The following is a 22,825-nucleotide window of genomic DNA, read 5'->3' as shown; positions in this document are numbered from 1 at the left end:
TGGTATCATAAATGGGTGCGTTTCCCAAAAGAATCGTTAGCCAACTATGGTCGCAAGTTCTGTTGTTACACTCGTTATAGTTCAGCGATTTGGCATTTCTCAAAATCATTCCAACGAACATTCCCAAACACCATCACAAACTTGAGTGGTTGGAACTACAGCTCTTGAGCCATGGCTAGTTTCTTGTTAAAATGACGTGGACTTAAATAGATCATGCTCTTGGGCACAATAAGCAAGCATACAATCAGTACATTCTACGTCTCATTCAATTTAATATATATCATTTTTTTAGGGGTGTAACGATACATTGTTATTACGAGATAATGTGACTTCGTATCACCAATCATATCGTTTACATCAACGATACAGAGTCAGTTTTATCCCAGGCTCAGCTTACTGTATTTATAAGGTATAGTTCACCCAAAAATGTAAACTGTCATCATGTACTCACCCTCATGTCATTTCAAATCCATAAGAGTTTCGTTCAACTTCCAAACACAAATAAATATATTTTTAAAGATATTTTAGTACCTCCATTTAAAGTCCAAAACTTAAAAGATAAAAAAAATGCCATTAAGGCATTGTAATAATAATATAATAATAATAATTTGTTACATTTATATAGCGATTTTCTAGGCACTCAAAGCACTTTACATATGGAGAAATCTCCTCAACCATCACCAATGTGCAGCATCCACCTGGATTATGCGACGGCAGCCATATTGCGCCAGAACGCCCACCACACACCAGCTGATTGGTGGAGAGAAGAATCAGGATAGGGGGATGATTAGGAGGCCATGATGGACAGAGGCCAATGGGCAAATTTGGCCAGGATGCCGGGGTTACACCCCTACTCTTTTTCCGAAGGACATCCTGGGATTTTTAATGACCACAGAGAGTCGGGACCTCAGTTTAACGTCTCATCCGAAGGACGGATTGAAAAATCCGTAGTTCTTAGCCATTGTAAAAATAATTGAGTGGTCCAAATCCAAGTCTTCTGAACTGACACGATGGCTTTATATGACGTTCAATGCTTGCGTAACACGTGAAAACAACATGAGAGTGAGTAAATGTAGAATGTACATTTTTTGGATGAACTAACCATTTACAGTTTGGGAATAGTCATTATGACACGCTTTCTTGCGATTAAAACTGTCATTGATCATCTGAAGCGCATACACGCTGGAGTGGCTTTCCTCAAAGTGAAAGCGCAAACATCATTTAAATCACCATATCACATTTCGTTTTAGATGATTTATTCGTATATGTATATAATAGCGGGAGAGTCTGTGTGCGTGGCTTGACTGTGTAAGAGATCCAACAAGTGCCTGCATTGAAAGCGCGAGTACTGCGTGAGAAGAAAAAATCATGTTTACGGAGTTTTAGTGACATTGCTACATTAAACGACTATATATAATGTTGAATATAATGTATAATGATGCAATTGGGGGATATTTGTGGGTCCTGATAATAATAACAATATTTTAATAATAATAAAAAAGTAATAATAAAAAAAGTCTTTATTTTGGCTTAAAAGACCACAATAGTATCGTATCGTACCATGAGTTAAGTATTGCGATTTGTATCGAATCGTGACATGAGTGAATAGTTATATATAGTTAAATTATATTTAATCTACATATTTTAGTGTGGCAACAATCAGCTCGGTTTTTATAGAGTGCGCATGTGCGCATGTGCACAAAATGCGCTAAGGAACTCCAGAGTATGACGTTTGAGAGAACCTGCAATGAATCAATCATCAAATAAAGCAAAATGACATGGAACCAAAACGGAGAAGTAGTCATTAGGTGCCACGTTCATTACAGCAGCATCGCAGAGATCTCGAATAGATTTATTAGTGGAAGTTATTACTCCTCCACCTGAGCGTGACGTCAATAATGACAGTCCTGTATTATTGAATCAATGTTCAAACGACAGAGGTGCGACCGTTTAACCAAGTATCGGGAAACAGTCATGACTAGTTATTTTCTATGGTAGTTAATCAGCGAGTTACCTCGCTGGACGGGAAAAGCACTCCTGATAAGTTCTCTTCAGGATTATGGCTGGTGTAATTAATCTAAACCATGTATTTGGCAAATCATTTTTTTTTTAAATTACACTGACATATACAGAAGTATACATCATAGAAAACCTCAGAAAGTCTGTCTTGAAATATTAATACATTATCATTAAAAATGTATGTCTATGCCTATGGAGAAAATGATTTTCACCGCTGCACACCATCATGGACCGCTCTCTCTTTAGTCCTGTAACGGAGGTGTGGATTAACTCACCATGTCCAGAAGCAGGTAAACAGACTCCCTGTTCCGTGTAGTGGTTTTATCCGTCTCCTGTCCAATCTTCAGCAGGCTGGAGGAGGCGAGCTGGGGAAGACACGTGAGAGAGAATTACTGGATTTTATTAAGCTGCAAAGTCCCACAGTGAGAGTTGCATAAACAGAGTATTTATTGTTGATGTGTTAATAATGTAAATTGCATGTCGTAGAGTACAAAGGAAAAGTACAAATTGGAAAAGAAAAGCCCAGGATTCAGGACAATTACAGCTAATACTGTTACTTACGGCAAGGAACTCTTTCAGGCGATCCTCTATGCTGCCCTTGTGGATAGTGAACAGAGCAGCGGCAATCTGGTTTATCGCTTTAGCCAGACAGTGAATGTTGTTACAGTGACCTTAAAAGATTTATAGAGAGTTAACACACACACGATAAATGTCATGCACATTAAAACGCGTCGTTCCAGCGGACCGCAGTTCAAACAGCACAGATATAATCTGATTTCATTCGCAGCGGTTCAGCGCGAGTCTGAAATGTAAAAATTGGTACCTTCTATTGCGGGACTGTACTGTGACATCACGTTGCTGGCCAGGGTCGGCATGGAAACGGCCACGAAGACCATCAACAGGCAGGCGATCTTGTACTCTTCCTCTGGGCTAATATTTTCTGTTAAAAACATGGAGAATTGAGTTCATGAATGTTCCTTTAGGTAACTCGGAGAAGTACTGATGTGTTGCCATTGTGAGACGGCAGGGAAATTGCAGTGATTGCATTTCTCTCTCTGGACAGTGTCCGAAAATCTGCGTGAAGAGCCAAGAAAAACGGCACTAATGTCCAAAAATTAACTATTATTTATGTTATTAGCACAACAGCATTTGGGAGTGATTCAATTAAGTCTAGTTTGAGTTGACTCGCTATTTAGATAGTAAACAGAAGAGGTTTGGATTTAACCATCAGGGGAATAGAACAAAAACATCGGTGCCGGCCAAGAGGCCCTGGAGGGTCTGGGCTGCTCTGAGAAAATGAAAGCTGTTCACCGGAGAGCTTCGCTCAATTCAAGAGAACTGCTGTGCGGTATGAGGGGTTTAAGCGCACAAGGCTCTTCTCAGGAGGCTGATCCCTCGATTGGGCTCTAATGCCTGATGAAGGTTTGATAAGCAACGCTGGACAAATGCATCTGAAAACAGCACTGTGACGGAAGCTACTTTGAAACTAGCTTTGCAAATGACAAGATCATTTAAAGTATAACATAATATATACGTTTAATGATAACAGTGCAATATTTAATTCTACATATGCTACCATTACATGGCACATTTACCATTACATACCAATTACATTTATTTGATCAAAAATACAGTAAAAATTGCAATATTGTGAATTATTATTATAATTTAAAACATAATTTTTCTATTTTAATATATTTAAAATTGCAATTTATTCCTGCAAGACAATCACTTCAGTGTCACATGATCCTTCAGAAATCATTCCAATATGATGATTTCTTATTATTATCGATGATGGCTTGTGTTGCTTAATATTTTTGTGGAAACCGTAAAACAGTGTTTTGTTCCAGGTTTCTATGATGAATAGAAAGTTAAAAAGAACAAATTTATTTTAAATATACAAATATTTTTGTAAAATTTTGTGTCACTTTCGTTCAATTTAATGTACCCTAGCTAAATAAAATTTTTTGTTTTAAAAGGTGCACTATGTAACTTTTCCATCCACTAGAGGTCTCCTGTTCAGAACGTGATGACGCCACGTTTGAGCGCAGAATCTTGGGACATGTGGTCTTCACCTCACAGCCGGTGGAAAAGAATCGGGATAGGACTCGGGCAGAAATCATGTTAATGGATGCGATTAGTAACGTTACTGTAGTATGAAGCAGAGCAGGACTGTGTGTTGTGGAGCTGAGCAAGGCTGCTGGAGCGATTGTTAATAAGATGAACGCAACACATGCCTCGCAAGCGGCGAGACTTTTATTATGACACAGTCGCCAGCGCCACTTCCGCTTTTCCGGTCATGAGTATGAGGTAACACAGCTCTGTTTATCATATTAGATACATCTGAGTGTGTTGAAAATGATGTTATGACGTTACTCTGCGTTCGCTTGGCGGCTGCTATGACACTTGTTGCACACTGCAGTAAAAGTAAAGCGTTTTTGCAAAATAAAACCGGAAACCGAGGGTAACGCAGATATGACGCCATCGACAGGCGATTCCCTCACACGTCCCGGTTCCTTGGTTAAAATAGTATTTTCTCACGATTTAAAAATAGTTGGAAACATTTGGGATATTGTAAGTACTCAACTGAACAAAATATAATACACTGGCCTAGAGGTTTTTGGATATTTTACCGCAAAAATGTTACATAGTGCACCATTAATAAAAGTACTACTTAATTAAAATAAAAAATGTTACTGATCACAAACTTCTGAACGGTTGTGTACACAAATACATTTTTGTAAAAAATAATAATAGTTAACGTATTAAGAACAAACATGGAAAACCAACTGCACATAACTACCAAAATTAAAACAGCCCAATTTATATAACTGACTCAAAAAAACAGCGACAAACGGCAGCATTTGCCTAAATATTTCCATTAAAAAATTAATATATTTTTTAATCAATTCACCGAATGAACTGATTAACAAAGAAAGTGTTTAATCGCCTCAGATTGCTTGTCTGTAAAGCTTCATTAGTAAATCAAAAACTTAAGTGACGTGCCAAAAGTAAAAGTAGCATTACTGGCAAAGCGATGCTGTTTCGAATTGAGCCGAGTACTGTCACATGTCACTTTTAGTTAGCTGCTCCTCAACACTGAAAACAGCACTCATGAGACACTAAAGTGCAGATCTGCTATGCACAGATATTTTTATTATTTTTAACTCTTGAGGTTGTGGTTAAGATAGGCCTGGCCATGTGAGGTTTTAAACTTTCTTGTGAAATCATTCACCACAGAAATAATAAGACATGGTAAACTGATACTGTGACCAACGTGAACATGGGTGTGGATGTAATGCATGTTTTTGAGTGTGAGGTTACACCGTAATCACAGTGCAAGCGAGCATCCTAAGGGCCGGTTCACACAGAACGCCTTTTTGCTGTTAAAATCGCACGTTTTTTAAAACTTCATTTAACTTGAGCATCGCGTTTTTAGCACGCAACTGTCAAATACGTCCGTCTAGTGCGTGTTTACATTGAGAAACAATGGAAAAGTAGCGCAGTGGAATGGAAAAATGCATTCTGTGTGAACGGCTCCTAACGCTGCAGTTTTTGACTAGATTGATATAAAGCATGTGATACCACTTAATGTTTCAGCACAAACCAAACCTTTTTTTTTTTTCTTACAGCCAGCTAGTTTGCATCCAAGGTCTTAATACAGGGATTTCTGGTAAATCATTTGGCATGGCATGGTCTTTAGATTTGAGCACCAAAGTGCACTTTGGAAAAATAATTCCTGTTCAACTTTTCTTTCAAGTGTGCTCACACTGACATCACATTTTGGTAACTACATATTTTGTGGCAAATGCTGATGAAAGGAGAAATCCAAAAAAAACCGCTCTAAGAAATCTAGAGCAAAAACACCTGATGCATATCTGCACTTTCTTAGGAGGCCAAAACCAAAGAACTTCCAGTTACTGCATTTTATTTTCCTCAGTGAAAATTGTTTGCCAGTTTATATATTGATGCAAAAAAGGATTTAACAGATGCATCTGAGATCAAACTGAGCATTAAATTCCAAGCCTTCTAAAGCCATATTTTATATATGAACATATGATTGAGTGAGTACATGGGCTGAAATTTCAATTATCATTCGCTGAGAATAAACGGTTTAGTTTAGGGTCCAATTCTCACTATTAGTTGCTTATTAGCATGCATATTACTAGGATATTGGCTGTTTATTAGTACTTATAAAGCACATATTAATGCCTTATTTTGAATGACCTTATTCTATATCCCTTAAAGGAAAACTATGTTAGATTTTTGGAGTAAAATATCCAAAAACCACTAGAAAAGTTATATATTTTGTTGACTTGTGTACTTGCATTATCCCAAATGTTTCCAAGAATGTTTAAATCCAGAGAAATAAGCAATTATAGCCAGGACACGGACCATGTCCTAGCCTAGAAATCTAGACGCATCCTAGCGGCAGCAAATCTAATTTGCAGCCAGGGTAGTCTAGCAACTCTCCGTTGGCTTGCGAGCTGGAAAAAACAAACTCTGGTCAGGCCAATCACATCGTGTATAGAGTCGGTGGGCGGGCTTAACATTGACGGCAGAGTTGCTGCGGTTCCGTGTGCTACTCATAAACAAAGAAGCTGGCGAACGGCGGTCTTTCGAATCGGCTTTGGCTGCGACTCTGGAAGACTTGGAGTTAAGCTTTTCTTTGAGGAAAGAACGGCACTGAAGTCATCCTTAAGAAAGAAAGATGTGCTCGGAGATTTGCTGACCGGATATGGCGAAAGTTTAATCTATCAACTAGCTCCGTTTCACCTTCTTCGTTGCTCTGGTTGGTTGTAGCGCCATCCTATTACGTGCAGAGGGAATTTGAAACACAACCGTTTATCCCGCCCCTCAGATTGAGCCCTGCCAATGGTGAGTTCCCAGACCCAACATCTTGATGTGGGTCTGGCTTGTCAGGCTAACCGTGTCCATGAGTCGCCTATCAATTGCGTCATTCACGAGTTACCCTCGTTTTCCGGTTTTATTTTGTATAAACCATGAAAACACAAAAGACGTTTTAATATATTGTGTTTTTTATTAGACAGGTGAGCAACTGTTTGGATGCATTCATCGACAGAAAACTAATCATTGTTAAATAGCTCAACACAGTTAGTCTTGTTTTCTTGATTTACTGTGAGTACCATGCCTAATATAGATCTAGCTCACTGCAGTGTGCAACAAGTGTCTCATAGTAGCCGCCGAGCGAACGCAAAGAATAACGTTATAACATAACTCTCATCACACTCAAATGCATCTAATATGATAAAACAGCTCTGCATTACCCCACGTACGCATGACCGGAAAAAGCAGACGTCGTCGTCTGTTGCACAAAATCAAGGCGCCATCAAGCTCCGCCTTTGTTTTGAATAAGGGACCTCTAGCAGCGAAAACTTAACAACTACCTTACTAACTATTAATAAGCAGTAATTAAAGGTGGGGTAAGTGTTATTTCAAAAATGCTTTATAAAAGTGTCTCGGGCCGTGGAGCAAAACAAACTTGTTGCCAATCAGCAGTAAGGGCGTGTCTACTAATGATGGTGCGAAGAGAGCACTCAGTGCATGTCATTATTCAAAATACACCACACAGGACGGACATTAGCCAAGCGATGACAGAGAGAGATGGCAGATAAAAAACACGTGGAAAATGTCTAAGGAACAGGCAAGAAGCGCTGGAGAGAACTCAAGGAGCGCTAAGGCCTGCAATCAGACGCTGAGGTTGCTTTATTTCTTCTCGATAGGATAATTATGTGTTGTTTCGCAGAATATGCTTGTGTCATGTTCGCTTGTTTGTCCATTTGCGATCGTATTGTAGTTCACTTCAGCGATGATAAAGACCCAATCACTTCCACATCCTATAATGTTAAACCACTGTCTGTTTCAAGCGTCGGCTCGCAGTGTGTCCGAAAAGTAAGACAATAAACTCCAAATATATGTTTGCTTTCACTTATTGATGGCATCATAACCTCGGCCGGCTGGCACAGCAGATTCCGCCATAGTCGTTGCCTGGGTTACATTTGTGTGGGGCGGAGCTATCAAAATAGAGGCTTGTTTGTTTTGGTGATTTGAAATATCCACATCGGTTACCAGAAAGCACTTACCCCACCTTTAAGAGTTTATTGAGGCAAAAGTCATAGTTAATAGTTAATTAATGGTGAGAATTGGACCCTAATCTAAAGTGTGAACGAATAAACTCTATGCTGTAGCACAAAAATTCGTACCGACCTCAGTCTTTTAAAAGCTTGAGTTTTTATTTTAATGCCAAAGGATTTAAAAGTTGCATCTGGCATCAAAACGGCCTGATGTGCATTGCCATTTTGAATGGTCTTAAATAACTTACCAGACTTCTGGGAGGACAGAGCCACTACCAGAGCGGGGTCAATCTCACAGGGCAGGCCTGCGGCAGAAGACAGCTCATACACGTTCATGGCGACCTGAGAAAAAGGGAGATTTTCAGGTCCAGCGGGCCATTGTTACTGCCAACAGCAAGTCTGAACGTCACCTACCTTCATGTCAGTTTCACGAGGAATGTGGTCTTTGAAGTCTTCCACGGAGCTCACCAGGAAGGGAATGTGGCAGGACAACACCTGGAGAAAAGGACACATCTGTGATTAGCGCTCATTTGTGCTCCAAACAAAGGAATAGTGAACGGTCAACCTCATTCCAATGCCATATTATTTTCTCTCTTCCTTCAAACACAGTACGTCAGAAGAATGTTGAGCTGCTTGTTTCCTTACAATAAAAGTGGACAGTGATTTATGCAGTCAAGCTTCAAAAAGCAAACAAAAAACATTAATTATAGTCTATATTACTATATTCCAACAAGTCATCTAAAGCCATTTGATATATATGAAGAAAAAAACTATAGCTGTAGCTCTAACATCTCACACACTTTAAACTTGTCATGTGACATGAGACAACCAAACCTGCTGCATCTTCAGGTGGCATATTTGAATCAATGACATTTTGTATAAATTATACACTATTATAGTATTTATTAATATTTTTAATTAGCTTTCATTTTTATATTTTCAGTTTTCATTTTAATTTTTAATAATTTTTATTATGGGCTTCAATCATTTTTTATTAGTTTTTAAAATGTTTATATTTAGCTTTAATTTGTTTTTATTTCAGTTTTAGTTGGTTTAACTTTAGTACTCTAACAAACATTTATTTTAGTTCAAATTTTTACAACTAATAATAAATTCCATTTTATTTTAGCTTTATTTGAATGAACAAAAAATATTTTTTATAGCGTTTTAGTTAATAACACTGATTTGAATCTATGAGGTTTGAGAACTACAGAAGCTCACACAAAAGACATCGCATGACATCAAAAGGTTTTGAATTTAGTCATATGGACTACTTATATGCTGCTTTCTTGTCCTTTTTGGAGCTTGGTTGTACAAATCACCACCCACTTTTGCTCAGCTGTATGGAAAAATAGCAGCTTGAACATTTTACCCAACATCTCCTTCTGTGTTTCATGGTTGAAAAAAGTAATACAGGGTTGGAATGAGCAAGATTTCAGCTATGAGGTGCACAGCATCCTTCCGTTGAGTTTGAGTGCTGTCCATGTGAGTGTGTGAAAAACGAGACGTCTGCATAACAACTCACATCTCTGAGAGCTTCCTGAGCCAGAGAGCGGAACGACAAAATCACACCGATGATGGTCATCCGTTTCAGTACGCTGTCAACCGCTACAGAAATAGAAGACAAGTCTTATTAATAACTTCCAAAAATAGGCCTTTAGAACCATTAGAAATAGGTCTGCAGGTGGTGTGTATATGGGCCACATTCCTCAGACGGGAGTATTAAATCCCTGCTCACATTTGAGCTTAGTAATACATGACTGTATGAGGACAAGCCATAACAAATACCACAAATAGCTCTTTGTAGAGGGTCCTGTCTGCCATGAGGGGTGCGGAGTGGGTGTTATTACAGCTCAGACCATGAAATTCAAGTTATTGTCTAATACAGTGCGTCTCTGCCTGTGGTAAGTGGACATGACTGGAAAAGTAATTTTTTTTAAATATTCCAAATTTAAAAATTTGGTGTTTTAATTTTATGACTCTAAACCGGTCTCAAAATGCAGGTCTCCTCTCATTAAAGCTAGTTCTGGCCAAAAACTAAAAATAAGAGACAATACACAGTTTGCTTTGTTTTTACATGCTGTTCATGGGCAGATTCATCAGAATTAGATCAGCGGAGAAAAAAAATGCTATTTAGTTGATCTACTATTGCATTTAGTATTGAAATAATTTATATTAGAAAAATGTACTGATACATTTTTTTCAGGATGCATTTATTTTCATCCTTGCTGAATAAAATAATTTATTTATTAAAAAAACTTCAAAAAAAGTGTATATAATTAAAAGGCCCACAATGGATACTCACATGTGAGCCGTTTAAAGAGTGCTGCCATATGGTCCGGCTTGTCGAAACTGGTCCTCATCTGGGTCAGAACCTCCACATTGTCCACGACAAGTTTCTGTAATGGCAACAAAAGACGTATGATGAACAAGCAGGAAAAAATTATGCGAATAAGTCTGAAGTCTGTGCATCCACAGGAGGACATAATAACCTACATGCATCATTAAAGGCATTACAATGCAACAACGGCATTTATGGCATAATGCTGATTACCAGAAAATATTTTTAATGTGACAGCTTTTTGAACCCAGAACATTACTTTTATCACCAAAGCAGAACAATTTTGAACAGAAGCCGCATGAAATCACCTGAGACGGAAACTGATGAAACGCAAGAGCAAGAGGTTGCATGTCAACAAATGATTTGCGTAATTTGAGCTCTAAGAGAAAACATATTTTGTGTTAAATTGCTTTGGTGAACATGGTGCAGAATAGCAATGCAAAATAAACCATTTCACTCCCCAGCTGATTGTGGGTCAGATAGGAAACTTGGTTCTTTTTCCCCCCAAATTACTTTCAGCTGAGGGAGAGAGGCTTGCATGTTAGAACATCACTGACATGAGCCAAGCCTGTGTTCACACACTTTGGTTGGCTCTCATTGCTCAAGAAACATTTATAAATGGAGAAGGCTGTTTCAATTACATACATCACGCATTTGCAAACCTGCTGCCATTATTGAGTAAAATACATATTGAAAGAAATAAACAGGGCTTTACATGTAGATGCTCTGCCTAAGAGAGAAAAACTGTTAATTCCTACATCATGTCAGAGAGTGCAAACAATACACCATTCATATTACACGAGGAAGGCTTTGTCGCAAATATAATCAAAGCAGCATTTGGTTCAGGTTTGATCATAGTTGCCGTTAATCCATCATTGCTGACATTTCTCAGCTGTCGGTGTCTAAATGTTATCCAATAACTCAGAGTGAGGGGAAATGCTACTTAAACTCTGTTCCCGGTAAGCAGGCCCACAAGGAATCTGTGGCTGCAGAAATCCACAGAAAGCTCTTCAGATTTCTGTAATATTGGAACGTCCATCATTCACAAAGATCAACACACCCTGTGTGACAACATCCCCAAGTGTACTACTCTCAGCCCTAAGGTCATGTGATGCTGCCATCTTTACTTTGTACAAACAATAAAACATCATTTTTGCATCTTCAACACATTGGACTATATTTAAATCCAGTATTTCACAAAAAAAATAAAAATACAAATAATAATAATATACACATACAGACACACACAAACACACAATAGGGGTGTAACGGTACACAAAACTGACAGTTCGGTACATATCTCGGTTTTGAAGTCACGGTTCGGTATAGCAGTTTTACAAAATTGCTTCTTTTTAAAAATGTTATTAAACAGTGGTTTACTGAAAAAAAAATGTGTGTCTGTCCTTAAATGAATTCAATTATAACTAAAAGTTTCTTAAAGATAATGCTGTAAATAGGGAGCCCTTACTTACACATACTATAATATTAAAGGATAACAACAGAGCCCAAACTATTAGCCTAAATTCAGTTGTTATTTATTTTTAGATATAATAATCAACACTCAAATAACACATTGTATGCAAACATGTAAACTTCACATAAGGCAGTTTTTGCATTAACTTCTAAATCTAATAATAAAATTAGATTTTCGTTGTTGAAATATAATCATTTATACACAGGCTGTCATTTTCATGACATTAATTTAAACATACATTAAATAAACAATACATCACTAACAGGTTAAGTAGAATTAATACAGGCTAATATAGTGCATATATTTAGCAAAATAGTTTATTTCTCTAGTGAACTAACAGCTGTGGACACTGAATGACTTCTGAGGTAAATGTAATGCTACGTGACATTAACAAGCTGTTTTAATATTGACGTCTTTCCGCAGTTGAAACACTGATTGAGCGACACGACATATGATATCCGTTTCAGTAAGTGTTTATGTATCCTCAACATACCTTAAGATATTAATTCATGTTTATTCTTTAAGAAGGGATGATCACGTCAGTCCAATTTCGTGATAAAATGGACTGAATACTTAATATGTTTGTGTGGGAATTCTTATTTTAAAGTATGTTCCGCGCGTAAAACAAGCCGCCTGTTAACTGTTAAAGATTGCATTCAGAACTGTTCGGTACACATGTACACCGAACCAAAAGCCCTGCATCAAAACGCTTCAGTAAGAATACGTGTACCGTTACACCCCTAATATACACAAATATACACAAATATACACACACACACATAAATATACATATATATATATTACACACAACAGTGTGTAAGTCTTCAACAGTGAACTGTGCTTCCGATACACCTTCAGAGGAAGGCAAACCAGTTTGGAACTGCAACAAGCCTAATGATGTGACCTTTCACCTCAGACACCCCTAATCACTCACCTTGAGTTCTGCCACCTGGGAAGAGATGTGCCACATGAGGCTCTCGCTTAGGAACTTCATCCCGTATGGACCAAGCAGCTCAGACAGCGAGCGCATTTCTGAGAGACAAAGTCAAGAACGTTTAGACATGCTATGGCAGTTTGAGTGTGTAAATAATCACGTCCAGCTGAAGAAAACATTGTGAAATGTTTCTAAACAAGGAAATCTTTTATTCAATGTGTCTTTGTGGTGTGCTTTTTTCCCCTCACCAGATATGTCGGAATACTCCTCTGCATTGAAGGTGAGCTCATTCTCTGTGGGCAAGTTGACGAAGGCCTTCATGGCAGGAAAGTAAGCGATGTGACCATTGCTAACCTGCCGCAGTAGTGTCTCCAGATACCTGCACACAAATAAACACCAAACCAATGTTTCACTTTAAGGCAGTGGTCTCAACACACCTGATCCAGCTAATCAAGGTCTCCAGGATTACTAGAAATTCCAGGAAGGTGAGTTGGAGCTGAAAGGGCCCAATATACTCACAGCAAAGTTCTTTTTCGGTCTTCGTTTAAGGCCGTGTGGCCACCATGCGGGCTGGCTGGTGTATTCAATTGTTTTCAATGGGCGTTTTTAGAACGCCATGAGCGTAACGAGGCGCTGAACGAGTATTTCAAGCTCAAGCGCTGAGTGTTCAGCGTTTTTTACCGGTCGCCGCGAGCTGAGGAATTTTCAACTTTGAGTAAAACGCAGCGCACATCACTGTCACTTTTCACCCTGCCATCCAATCACAGTGGAGGAGGGGTGGAGCAAATACAACACCGACCAAACGCCACTGGTGCCACATTCTGCTTGTACAGCGTCAACAGATGACAACAAGCATAATAAGGAACAAAATCATTTAAAACAAGAGCCAGAGCAAACACTTTACATTGTATCAGCATTTTTATATATAATCAATACAGAAACAAACTATCTGTGAAATGAGATACAAGTAACACTTCCACGGATATTCCGTAACAAGCAAAGAGTCTCTCAACTGAAAAACTGCACAGCCAAAACGCTCTCAAGCGCCTACAGTGAGGCGTTTTCAGCTGGCTAAAAACGCTTTGGTGGACACGCGGCCTAAGGGTAAAAAGAAGTTCGAAATACCTTTGCATCGATATACTATTGGTGATCATCCCAATGCCACCCACGCTGCTGAGAGCGGCATTTAGATGAATATGCAATTATGCATGCTTTCCTCACAATAACAAAATAAACACACAACAAAAATGACAGCAGAGAGAAAACTGCATTTAAGAAAGCATCTGATAGATGTTTGCACAAGCTCTCCGGTCAAGTAAAGTCATGAACCGGAGAAGATTTCCACGTCAAAGAGGGCGGGGCCCCAGAGTGCATCTCCCGATACGTAATCGCCACGGACCACTAGTAGTCCGAAGGTGTTTACCAGTCGGAACAATCTTTTCCAGAAAGTTTGCTTTGGCAAACCCGTTCGAACTCCTAAAACAAACTTAATTTGGGGCTGATTTTGTTCGAAATGACGTCACACCAGTTCGTTCTTTGATTTCTCTTGAAGTATATCGGGACCTGACCTCGAAGGACTGAACAAGATAAGAACCCTAGAGCACACCTACATATTACTTAATCGCCACGGGCCAATGGTAGTTCGAAAGTATTTACCAGCGGGAGTGGACTTTACCAGCGGGAGTGGACTTTTCCAGAAAGTTTGACTTGGCAATCCTTTTCGAACTCATGTTTTGGCTCGATTTAGTTCTAAATGAAAATCACACCAGTTAGTTCTTCGCTTGAAATATATTGGGGCCTTAAGAGTATCATGTTGTTACCTTGGCAACATGCTAATACCAAATTCTATTCAAATTAAGTAAAAGCTTGAGTTAGGAGTACCATTTGTTGCTGCCTATGTAGAGTGCTCTATCGGTCACTAAAGAGGTTCTATTTCAGTTAGGATGCTGTCAAAGCAGCAGCCTATGTAGGCAGTATACTTGGTTTTGGAACAAAGCCCTTATCCTATTGTAAAAGCAAAAGTTAAGCTCTGAAAATAACTCTGTGGGCATTCTGGCATTGACATGAAGTCTCACCAGTTGGTGTAGAGGCTGGTGATGGTTGGTTCTCCATGACTGTCCAGGTGTTGGGTTTGCTGCAGCAGCACGTTGTTGAACACTCTGGTGATGTCAATCTGCACATAATTCTCAATGGACTGCAGCACTGTCATGTAGGCCCGCACGCTGGTGAGCAGCTCTGATGGTTTGGCGATCTCCTGTGTGGCCTGGTTGTACATGGTCATCCCAACTATGGACCTGAGCGACAATTACAGACACATAACGAAAGACAAGAAAGACAAAAATCGGGTTTTATTGGTCATGATTAATCGGTTGATGTAATTCTAAAGGAACAAAGTGCTTGTTTTTTCAATATTTTATCAAAATGTATCTAACGAAATAATGCACCAATTAATCATGTGCAATCATATACCTGGAATATATGTTAAGAAAGTAAAAAGGGTCCATTTGGACTTGGTTATGTGGTGTTGTTCGGAGAGCAATGGTGGCCCCCATAAACAGATCCATAACAACAACATATTCTTTTTATGCTTTGACCTGAATCAAGGCTATTTACCCCATCAGATGGAAATGGGTAATAACAGCACATGGTTGGGAGGTGAGATCTGCTAACAGGGCCTCATGAGGGGTTCACAGCCCGGGAGAGAGGGGCCAGCCAATGCATCCGCGTCAGAGTTTTGAGTCCAACAGTGGAAAATACCTGTTATTCCTCTGCCCAATGTTTATTTAGTTGGACAAGCTCTATTTTGGAACAGTGTCAAAAATCATGCGAACCCAAACTCTCACCGCTAGTCCAATAAATTACACAAATCGAACAATAAACCCAAGAGGCCCTTTAAGCCGTTGAGTTCTCAGCTTAATTAATAAGGGAGAGTTGGAAGACAATTTTCTCTCACATAAAACGCAACAGTAACTCTCCCCTTTGAGTCAAATCAATATGATTGATGCTAGTGTGGATAGACCTCATCGGGAAGGGATGACTGTGGGTAACATAATAGATAAAACAAGCAGTGATGTATTTATGTAGGCAGCAGCCAAATTCAGTTCAGGCTACTGGGATGTTTACACCCACCTGACTCTGGAAAAAAGTTTGCTAATATTGCAAAATGTAAGAAAATATAAGAAAAATAAAAGACATTTTAAGACATTTTTAATTTTACTAAAGATTTCCATTTCCAAAAAATGCTGATGTGTTGATATACCCAAGAGGCTCTTTATGTAATTTATATACCCAAGAGGTTCTTTATTATTATTAAATATTATTGTATTTACTGTATTTTTTTAGCAAATAAACGCAGCATTGGTGAGCAGAAAAGACTTTTCAAAAAAAGAGAAAAACATTTAAATGTTACATTTAAAATTCTTTTTTAATTTATTTTTGTATAAATATACATATATGACAGTATGGTGACTCTAAAAAAAATGTGGCAACCAGTACAGATGTGTCCCCCTTTAATTGTGAACTATTTAATGAACTGGATAATCCAAAAAAACAGGCCTTACCTCATGGTTATGCAATAAACTTTCTATTGAATTTCCAGCAACAATATGATATGAATTTACTCATACCAAGATATTATGGTCATACCGCCCAGCCCGAGTTCAGATTAGGATGTAGTTTAATTCAAAGTGGTGTCTGAACAATCAAGATGGAAGTCTGACTTACTTAGTGAAGCGGATCTCCAGGTGGGAGGTCAGGTACTCGCGTGGGGTGAAGGTGTGCTCCCAGACCATCATGTTAGGGACGTAGTTAATGGAGAAGCAGAGCTCTGAGAGAGCAGTGTGCAGTTTGTCCAGACTGTAAAAACCAGACGACAGCCTTAAAAACTAATTTCCTTCAGATTATACAGCCAATCAGGCAAAGCTTACCCAGCACAACAGTGCTGCTCACCATGGGGCCGCACCCCTCCCATACTGTTACAACTGCTCATGTGTGTCCATGTCAGGCTTTAGGATAAATCCATTTTATATTATATGGAGGATCTGTTTGAATGTCTGCCGTATGGGAGGATAATAGGTAATGGCCTCCACCTGGGTTTTGTTTAACACAGTGATTCTCTACTGGTGAGTTCTAATAGGGACTCAGACATGCCCTCATCGAGAAAAACCATCAATTACAGAAACTAGAACACAGTAAAATACAATATGACCCAGGCTACATTAAATACAGTATGAGCAACAAGGATTTACACAATTTGTGCTGACTAAATATAGAAAAAAGAGTAAGTTTCGTCCTTACTTGGTGACCAGGAGTCTGTTCTTCCTCATGCTCTCAACACCAGGTTTCTCTCTCTCTGGTTCACCCTTCTTCCCCGTCTGCTTTTTCGACTTCTTGTTCACGGCCTGACTGATGGTTTTGGCACAATGTTTTGGCAGTAGCTGCACAGAAGATCAACAGGAAAAAGCCCCTTTTTAAAGTCAACATGAAATCAAAATTGACCCTACTTACTTTCTTAATACAAGTTCCTGGTCAAATTGTGCACAATTCATCAGTGCAAGTTATTTCAAATAATACAAAAATATCTGTTTATAGACTTGGGAATTGTTAAATTTTTCTTAAAATACTAGAACCAAATGATTTATGATGTACTAAAATACAGCTCAGAGGCAAAAGAAATTGTGAGCTTGAATTGTGAGCTTGCAGCCTGAACTGGACGTAATGAAATATTAGGTGTAATGAAATGTAGCCAATGAATAGATTTCTTTTGCATCATCCTTGTTGGTTGCAGTATAGTCCATCTCATTCACAAATGACTCTTAAGAGTTGATTCTTTCAAATTTACGATGTGATGACATCATACGCAGGGAAGAATAACAACACAGAAGTTGCGCATTTGAGGTTAAAAAGAACATAAATGTATATAAGACCCTATTCCTCGTCTGGGATTATACAGAGCGTCTGAAGCCTTCAAAGCCCTTTGAAACTGCATTGATTTGGACCTTCAACCCGTTGGTTGCAATTGAAAACCATTATGTGAAGAAAAATCCTGGAATGTTTTCCCTCAAAAAAATGTATTTCTTTTCGATTGAAGGAAGAAAGAAAGACATGGACATCTTGGATGAGATGGGGGTGAGTAAATTATCAGGAAATTTCCATTTTGAAGTGAACTAATCCTTCAACTGACTAACTGAACCACTTGTCTTGAAATTAACTGAGAACTGTTTCTGTGCTATGTACATATTTGTTTGATATACATATATGGTACTTCAATTACAAATCATATATATAACTAAAAGAATGAACAATTTAACAATAACCTGCTCTGCATGTGAAACAATTTTCCTTTTTAATTGGCACAAATCCAAATCCCTCTTACTTTTCAACACCTTTCCTCCAACCTTTCAACCACCTGTAAAATCCACTTTTCACCATCCAATCAATTCCTGATTAATAAAATCAAGTCCTACCCCAAGTCTTGGCCAAATAAATATCTCGTTTCACTTGGAAATATGTCAGATTAGAGAAGCAATTAGAGAAGTCTTATGTTGACCGTAAGACTGTAATTCCTTAAAACAAATGTGCCTTCCGCAGCCCAGACATGAGCAATGCGGGAAGTTACTTATTAGCTGCTGTCCTGTTTGCTTACAACATGACAGTTACATTCACCAGAGGGGGGTGAGTAAGTTTATTCATTAAATCTGACTGTATGTCTTCTGATCAGTGCTACCAACTGTGTCCAGTGAATCAATCACCGTTTAATTTCATTGCGATCATATTGCAATGGAATGGAACATTCCGGGTGAATTTGCAGAACTCTTTGTAAACCCAGTTAAGTTTGTTAAAATCCCAGATATGACATGGAAAATTCCAGAACTCCCAAAAGTCCCTCTGCGTTTTGGCAGTGCTCAAAGCATGTGTGCGTCACTGACCTGGTCGCTCAGGGTGCACTGCTCTGTGCATATGTCTGTGATGAGGTTGCGGGCTTGCTTGGCCATCTCGTCCAGGAACATGTTGCAAAGGGACAGGCTGCGGTCTCCGATGTGGTGCCTCTGCAGGGAGGGACAGGCAAGGAGACATTAGTGGAGACTTCCTCTTAGCACAACCCCAAAGTTAAGCGAGACTTTTGATTTTCAGCACGTCCACTCTATAGCGCACATTTAGTATTGACAGTGATTAATGCAGGTGTAAAGTGTCATTTTTGCACCAAATGGAATTGCAATTCTATCTGGTTCTGCTATAGACAGGAAATACCTCCTTAACCTTTATTATCAGCAGTAAATAATTTGGCTCAGCTGGCCACCTGTAAAAACCATCTGTGAACAGGGTCTTATACTGGCCAAGATCCACCCAATAACACAGGACGGGGCCATCCAATGGATGGATAAAGGGACCAGCCACAGTTTTTAAGTGGCATTTTAATCAAATAAATGCAGCCCGGGTGAGCATTAGAGCCCTTAAAAAGAAAATCCAAACTTTATAAATTCATTGCATTCATTAATTGGACCAGGGTGGAAAAACACCTTATTTCTCAGCATGTCATTAACAGTTCTATCTGAAAATGGTCCTGTCAGAGGCCGAAACTACTCCAACATAAGCTGCTCAGGTGGATTTGGCTCACAGTGAGGTGCTGTTTGTGACCTGTCCGTGTGTAAGTGAGGCTCTTTGTTATGGCACAGCTGGTCTTGACGCCTCAACTTCCTCGCTAGAGCAAACAGCGCACTCTCTCTAAATTACTAATGCAAAACAACCTTTGCCCCTGTGCTTCTTTAAAGAAACCCATACAAGATGGAGGAGGCTGGTGCTTCTTCGCAACAAACAAAAAGCGTCATTTAAAGCTTCGTTGGCTCAACTTTGATTTGACAAGCCCCAAATATTCTGCCTCGCTCCTCATGGGCATCTGAGGGCAGAGTCTGAGACGGTGCAGGTTGGAAATAACACATCTATCCGACGTGATGCCGAGGCTAACCTCTGCTGAAGCACCGTGATCTTTTGTTGTTTCTCTAAAACCGCTGTAAAAAGTTTTCTGTGCGAGGATGGAAATATTCTTGGAAACTTTTAGTGCTTTTCCAACATAAATAAAGCTTGCAGCTGTCCAAAGCTGTGTGGAGTGGACATAGGAGGAAGACCATTTCAGAGACATGCTGAGAGAGGGAGTTTCATGTTTAAATAAGGGAAACCCAAGCCTTCTATGGCTCAATAAATCTCTTTTATTCCTCTAAGTGCTCTCAGACAGCTCAATGTTCAGGCCCCGCAATGACATGAGAACTCTCATTGTGCTGTTTGTTTGGGTGCCGTTTGTCCACCAATTAGGAGTGAAAATGTGGGTTTATTTACCAAATTAAATTGGATATTGGAGGGCACGATGTTTGGCAGGAACAAACACTTGGTGAATGTGCCGGCCATATACCGGCGCGCTGGGGGGGAACAGGAATCTGTTGTGCTCCTCGTGTGTGCGGAGGGGCTTCCATATGCCCCTGGGGAGCCTGGGTAGCTGCACTGGTGTATGGTTCAATTACAGATTTAATAAATCATGCTTTTCAGCATTTGGTTTTCTGTACACATCCTGATACATGGACCACAGCGCTCAATGCAGCGTGTTGGGACATTCCAGCTCTAGTTAACTCATGGAGCTTTCCGGATTCACAGTACGACTCCATCCTGAACCCTCACATGGGTCGCGGCTAAGCTGTGGCGAGACCCGACAGAGAAAAGAAAGATCTTTTCCAAACTCCTTTTCTCAAAAGTAACACTGGCCATATTCACTAGGGGACATTCACAGACACATAAAACAGTTTTTTTTCCCAAAAAACACAGAGTCTGCATTGAAACTAAACCAGTCAAATTGAATATATAATCTGACTTAATTAAATAAATTAGTGCAACTGATTTATAACAGTCAATGAAAGCAAGTACATGAAGCTAAAATACTCATTTCATTACAGAATAGGGCTGGATGACATGCTGAAATTTCATTATGTGTGATGATATTACCGATTGTTTAATCATGAATATCACAATGGCAGAAGTTTAAAGAATGTCTGATTTAAACTTCAATATCAAAAACTGTTATACCTGGTAAGTTTCATTGATTTGAATGAAATTTAATGAACGGAACATTTTGAAACGATCCACTTGAGTGATCACTGCAAAAATGTTTGACAAGTTGAAATACTTATATAATACTTATAGTTTATATTCGTGCATATTTTAAAAAAGTAATTATACAGAATTATTTACTTATTGTGTTAATTTAGTTAAACTGTAGACATTTCATTTTTACTGTATTTTACTTGCATTAAAATTTTTGAATCTACAAATTTCACCAAAAAACATTTAGATATAATCATATAATCGTTTCACAAATTCACAATACTCCTCTCATTGATACCTATAAAAAAAAAAAAAGTCATTTTTTTTTAGATCAGGTTACTGAAGTCAGGGTTCGTACAGATTTTTAAGAGTGAAATTCAAGCACTTTTCAAGTAATTTTAAGCAGTGGCAGTGGTACTTTTCAAGGGTGGGTACAGGTGAATAATCAAGGGTTCAATGAATAATTGATGTACATTATATGCAAAACAGATGGGAAGTAAACTACAGCAGGATAATACATAAATGCTATATAAAGACTATAGCAAATATAAGTTTGGGTTTCCATTTGCTCCAAGAGCAATAGGGAAAAAAATATAAAAGAATTGGCATTTCCAAAAGAAGAAAATATATAATATACAAAAATACGATCATCAATAATCAATTGTAAAACATTGTTACACAAAGAGCAAAATACGATGGCCGAGAGAGCTCAACACGCTGCAACTGAAAAAAACACATGCAAATTAAGAAAACATCTTCATCAGACAACGCATGTGCTGCAAAAGTTCACAACACAACCAAATAGCACAGGCCACAACGGGAATCCCAACAAGTGACGAACCTGGCTGGGACCGCTTATTGTTCAATATCTGCCAATGACCTGAAAAGGTGAGTTCTTTTTGCAGCACGTTTCTGTATTTGGTTGTGATCTTTTGCAGCACATGTGTTGTCAAACTGATGAAGATGTTTTCTTAATTTGCTTGTGTTTTTTCTATTTGCATGTGTTTCCTTCAGTTACAGCACGGAGCTCTCTCGGCCACCGTAGCAAAACGAACATGAAACAAATTCTGAATCTGAACGAGTCAAGCGCAAATTCAGAGCCGTACAGTAGATATGAACGTAACTTTTAGCAGCGCTGCCAATCTGGATATCAAAACAAAAGAACAAAGGAAAAGAACGTTATGCATTTTGACGCATTAGTTCCTCGATTTCTATACATTAATAATAATTACTACATCAATAATCACAATTTAGTTACTTTTGCTATTTTATCTTGCTATTAAAAATGAGAAAAACGATGCAAGAACAAATACAATTTAAGAAAGAAGCAAATTAAATTAACATTTGTTTTCATTTTACATCGTACAGAAGCAATCAAATAAGAAATAATGCAGAAATTGAATAATCAAATATAAAATAATCACTGTGTAGTCTTTAGTGCATTCATTACAAATAAACTGATTATTATTAAAGCTACAAACGTTATTCAGTCAAGAGCAGTGAGCGATTTCCTTCCTTTTCTATTGTTGCTTGATCAACATTAATAGCAGCATGTTTATTATGACCTGAATCGTTCAATCGCAACATGCTGCTAAAGAGAACTGTATTCAAAGAACAAATGCTGAGAAAGAACAAAGAACAAAGTGTCAGTGTAACACATCAAGATTTTATTCGGGGCTTATTGTTTTTAATAACTTTTTTTAACATCAAGCAAATCCCACATTTTTTGTTCCTCAGTCATACATGCATGATCTTTTCATAAAAACCGAAACATCCGACGCAAGTGCTTTGCTTCTGAAGGACATGCACGGCTTTTTAAAATTAATATAAGATATTGTAGGAATCATTTTAAGAATGTTTCAGGTTACCTTGGG

General features: G+C 38.5%; 1 protein-coding gene across 8 annotated transcripts in view; it reads right to left on the bottom strand.

Moving 5' to 3' along the window:
- nckap1 (NCK-associated protein 1) overlaps positions 1–22,825 on the bottom strand; it is a 61,790-nt gene that overhangs the window by 2,097 nt on the left and 36,868 nt on the right. For all 8 annotated transcript variants that reach the window (XM_079822231.1, XM_079822228.1, XM_079822225.1 and 5 more), the window contains exons 17-29: positions 18,791–18,910; positions 17,160–17,299; positions 16,587–16,718; positions 14,939–15,157; positions 13,112–13,242; positions 12,864–12,961; positions 10,420–10,513; positions 9,640–9,722; positions 8,529–8,609; positions 8,363–8,456; positions 2,843–2,959; positions 2,581–2,690; positions 2,295–2,384 (exon numbers count right to left, since the gene is read on the bottom strand). In XM_079822231.1, the coding sequence (XP_079678357.1) occupies positions 2,295–2,384; positions 2,581–2,690; positions 2,843–2,959; positions 8,363–8,456; positions 8,529–8,609; positions 9,640–9,722; positions 10,420–10,513; positions 12,864–12,961; positions 13,112–13,242; positions 14,939–15,157; positions 16,587–16,718; positions 17,160–17,299; positions 18,791–18,910 (1,509 nt within the window). The remainder of the gene's footprint in view (positions 1–2,294; positions 2,385–2,580; positions 2,691–2,842; positions 2,960–8,362; positions 8,457–8,528; positions 8,610–9,639; positions 9,723–10,419; positions 10,514–12,863; positions 12,962–13,111; positions 13,243–14,938; positions 15,158–16,586; positions 16,719–17,159; positions 17,300–18,790; positions 18,911–22,825) is intronic.

Source organism: Gobio gobio (assembly GCF_949357685.1).
Source record: "Gobio gobio genome assembly, chromosome: 7".
Taxonomy (NCBI): Eukaryota; Metazoa; Chordata; class Actinopteri; order Cypriniformes; family Gobionidae; genus Gobio; species Gobio gobio.
This window is presented reverse-complemented; position numbering and strand designations above follow the sequence as displayed.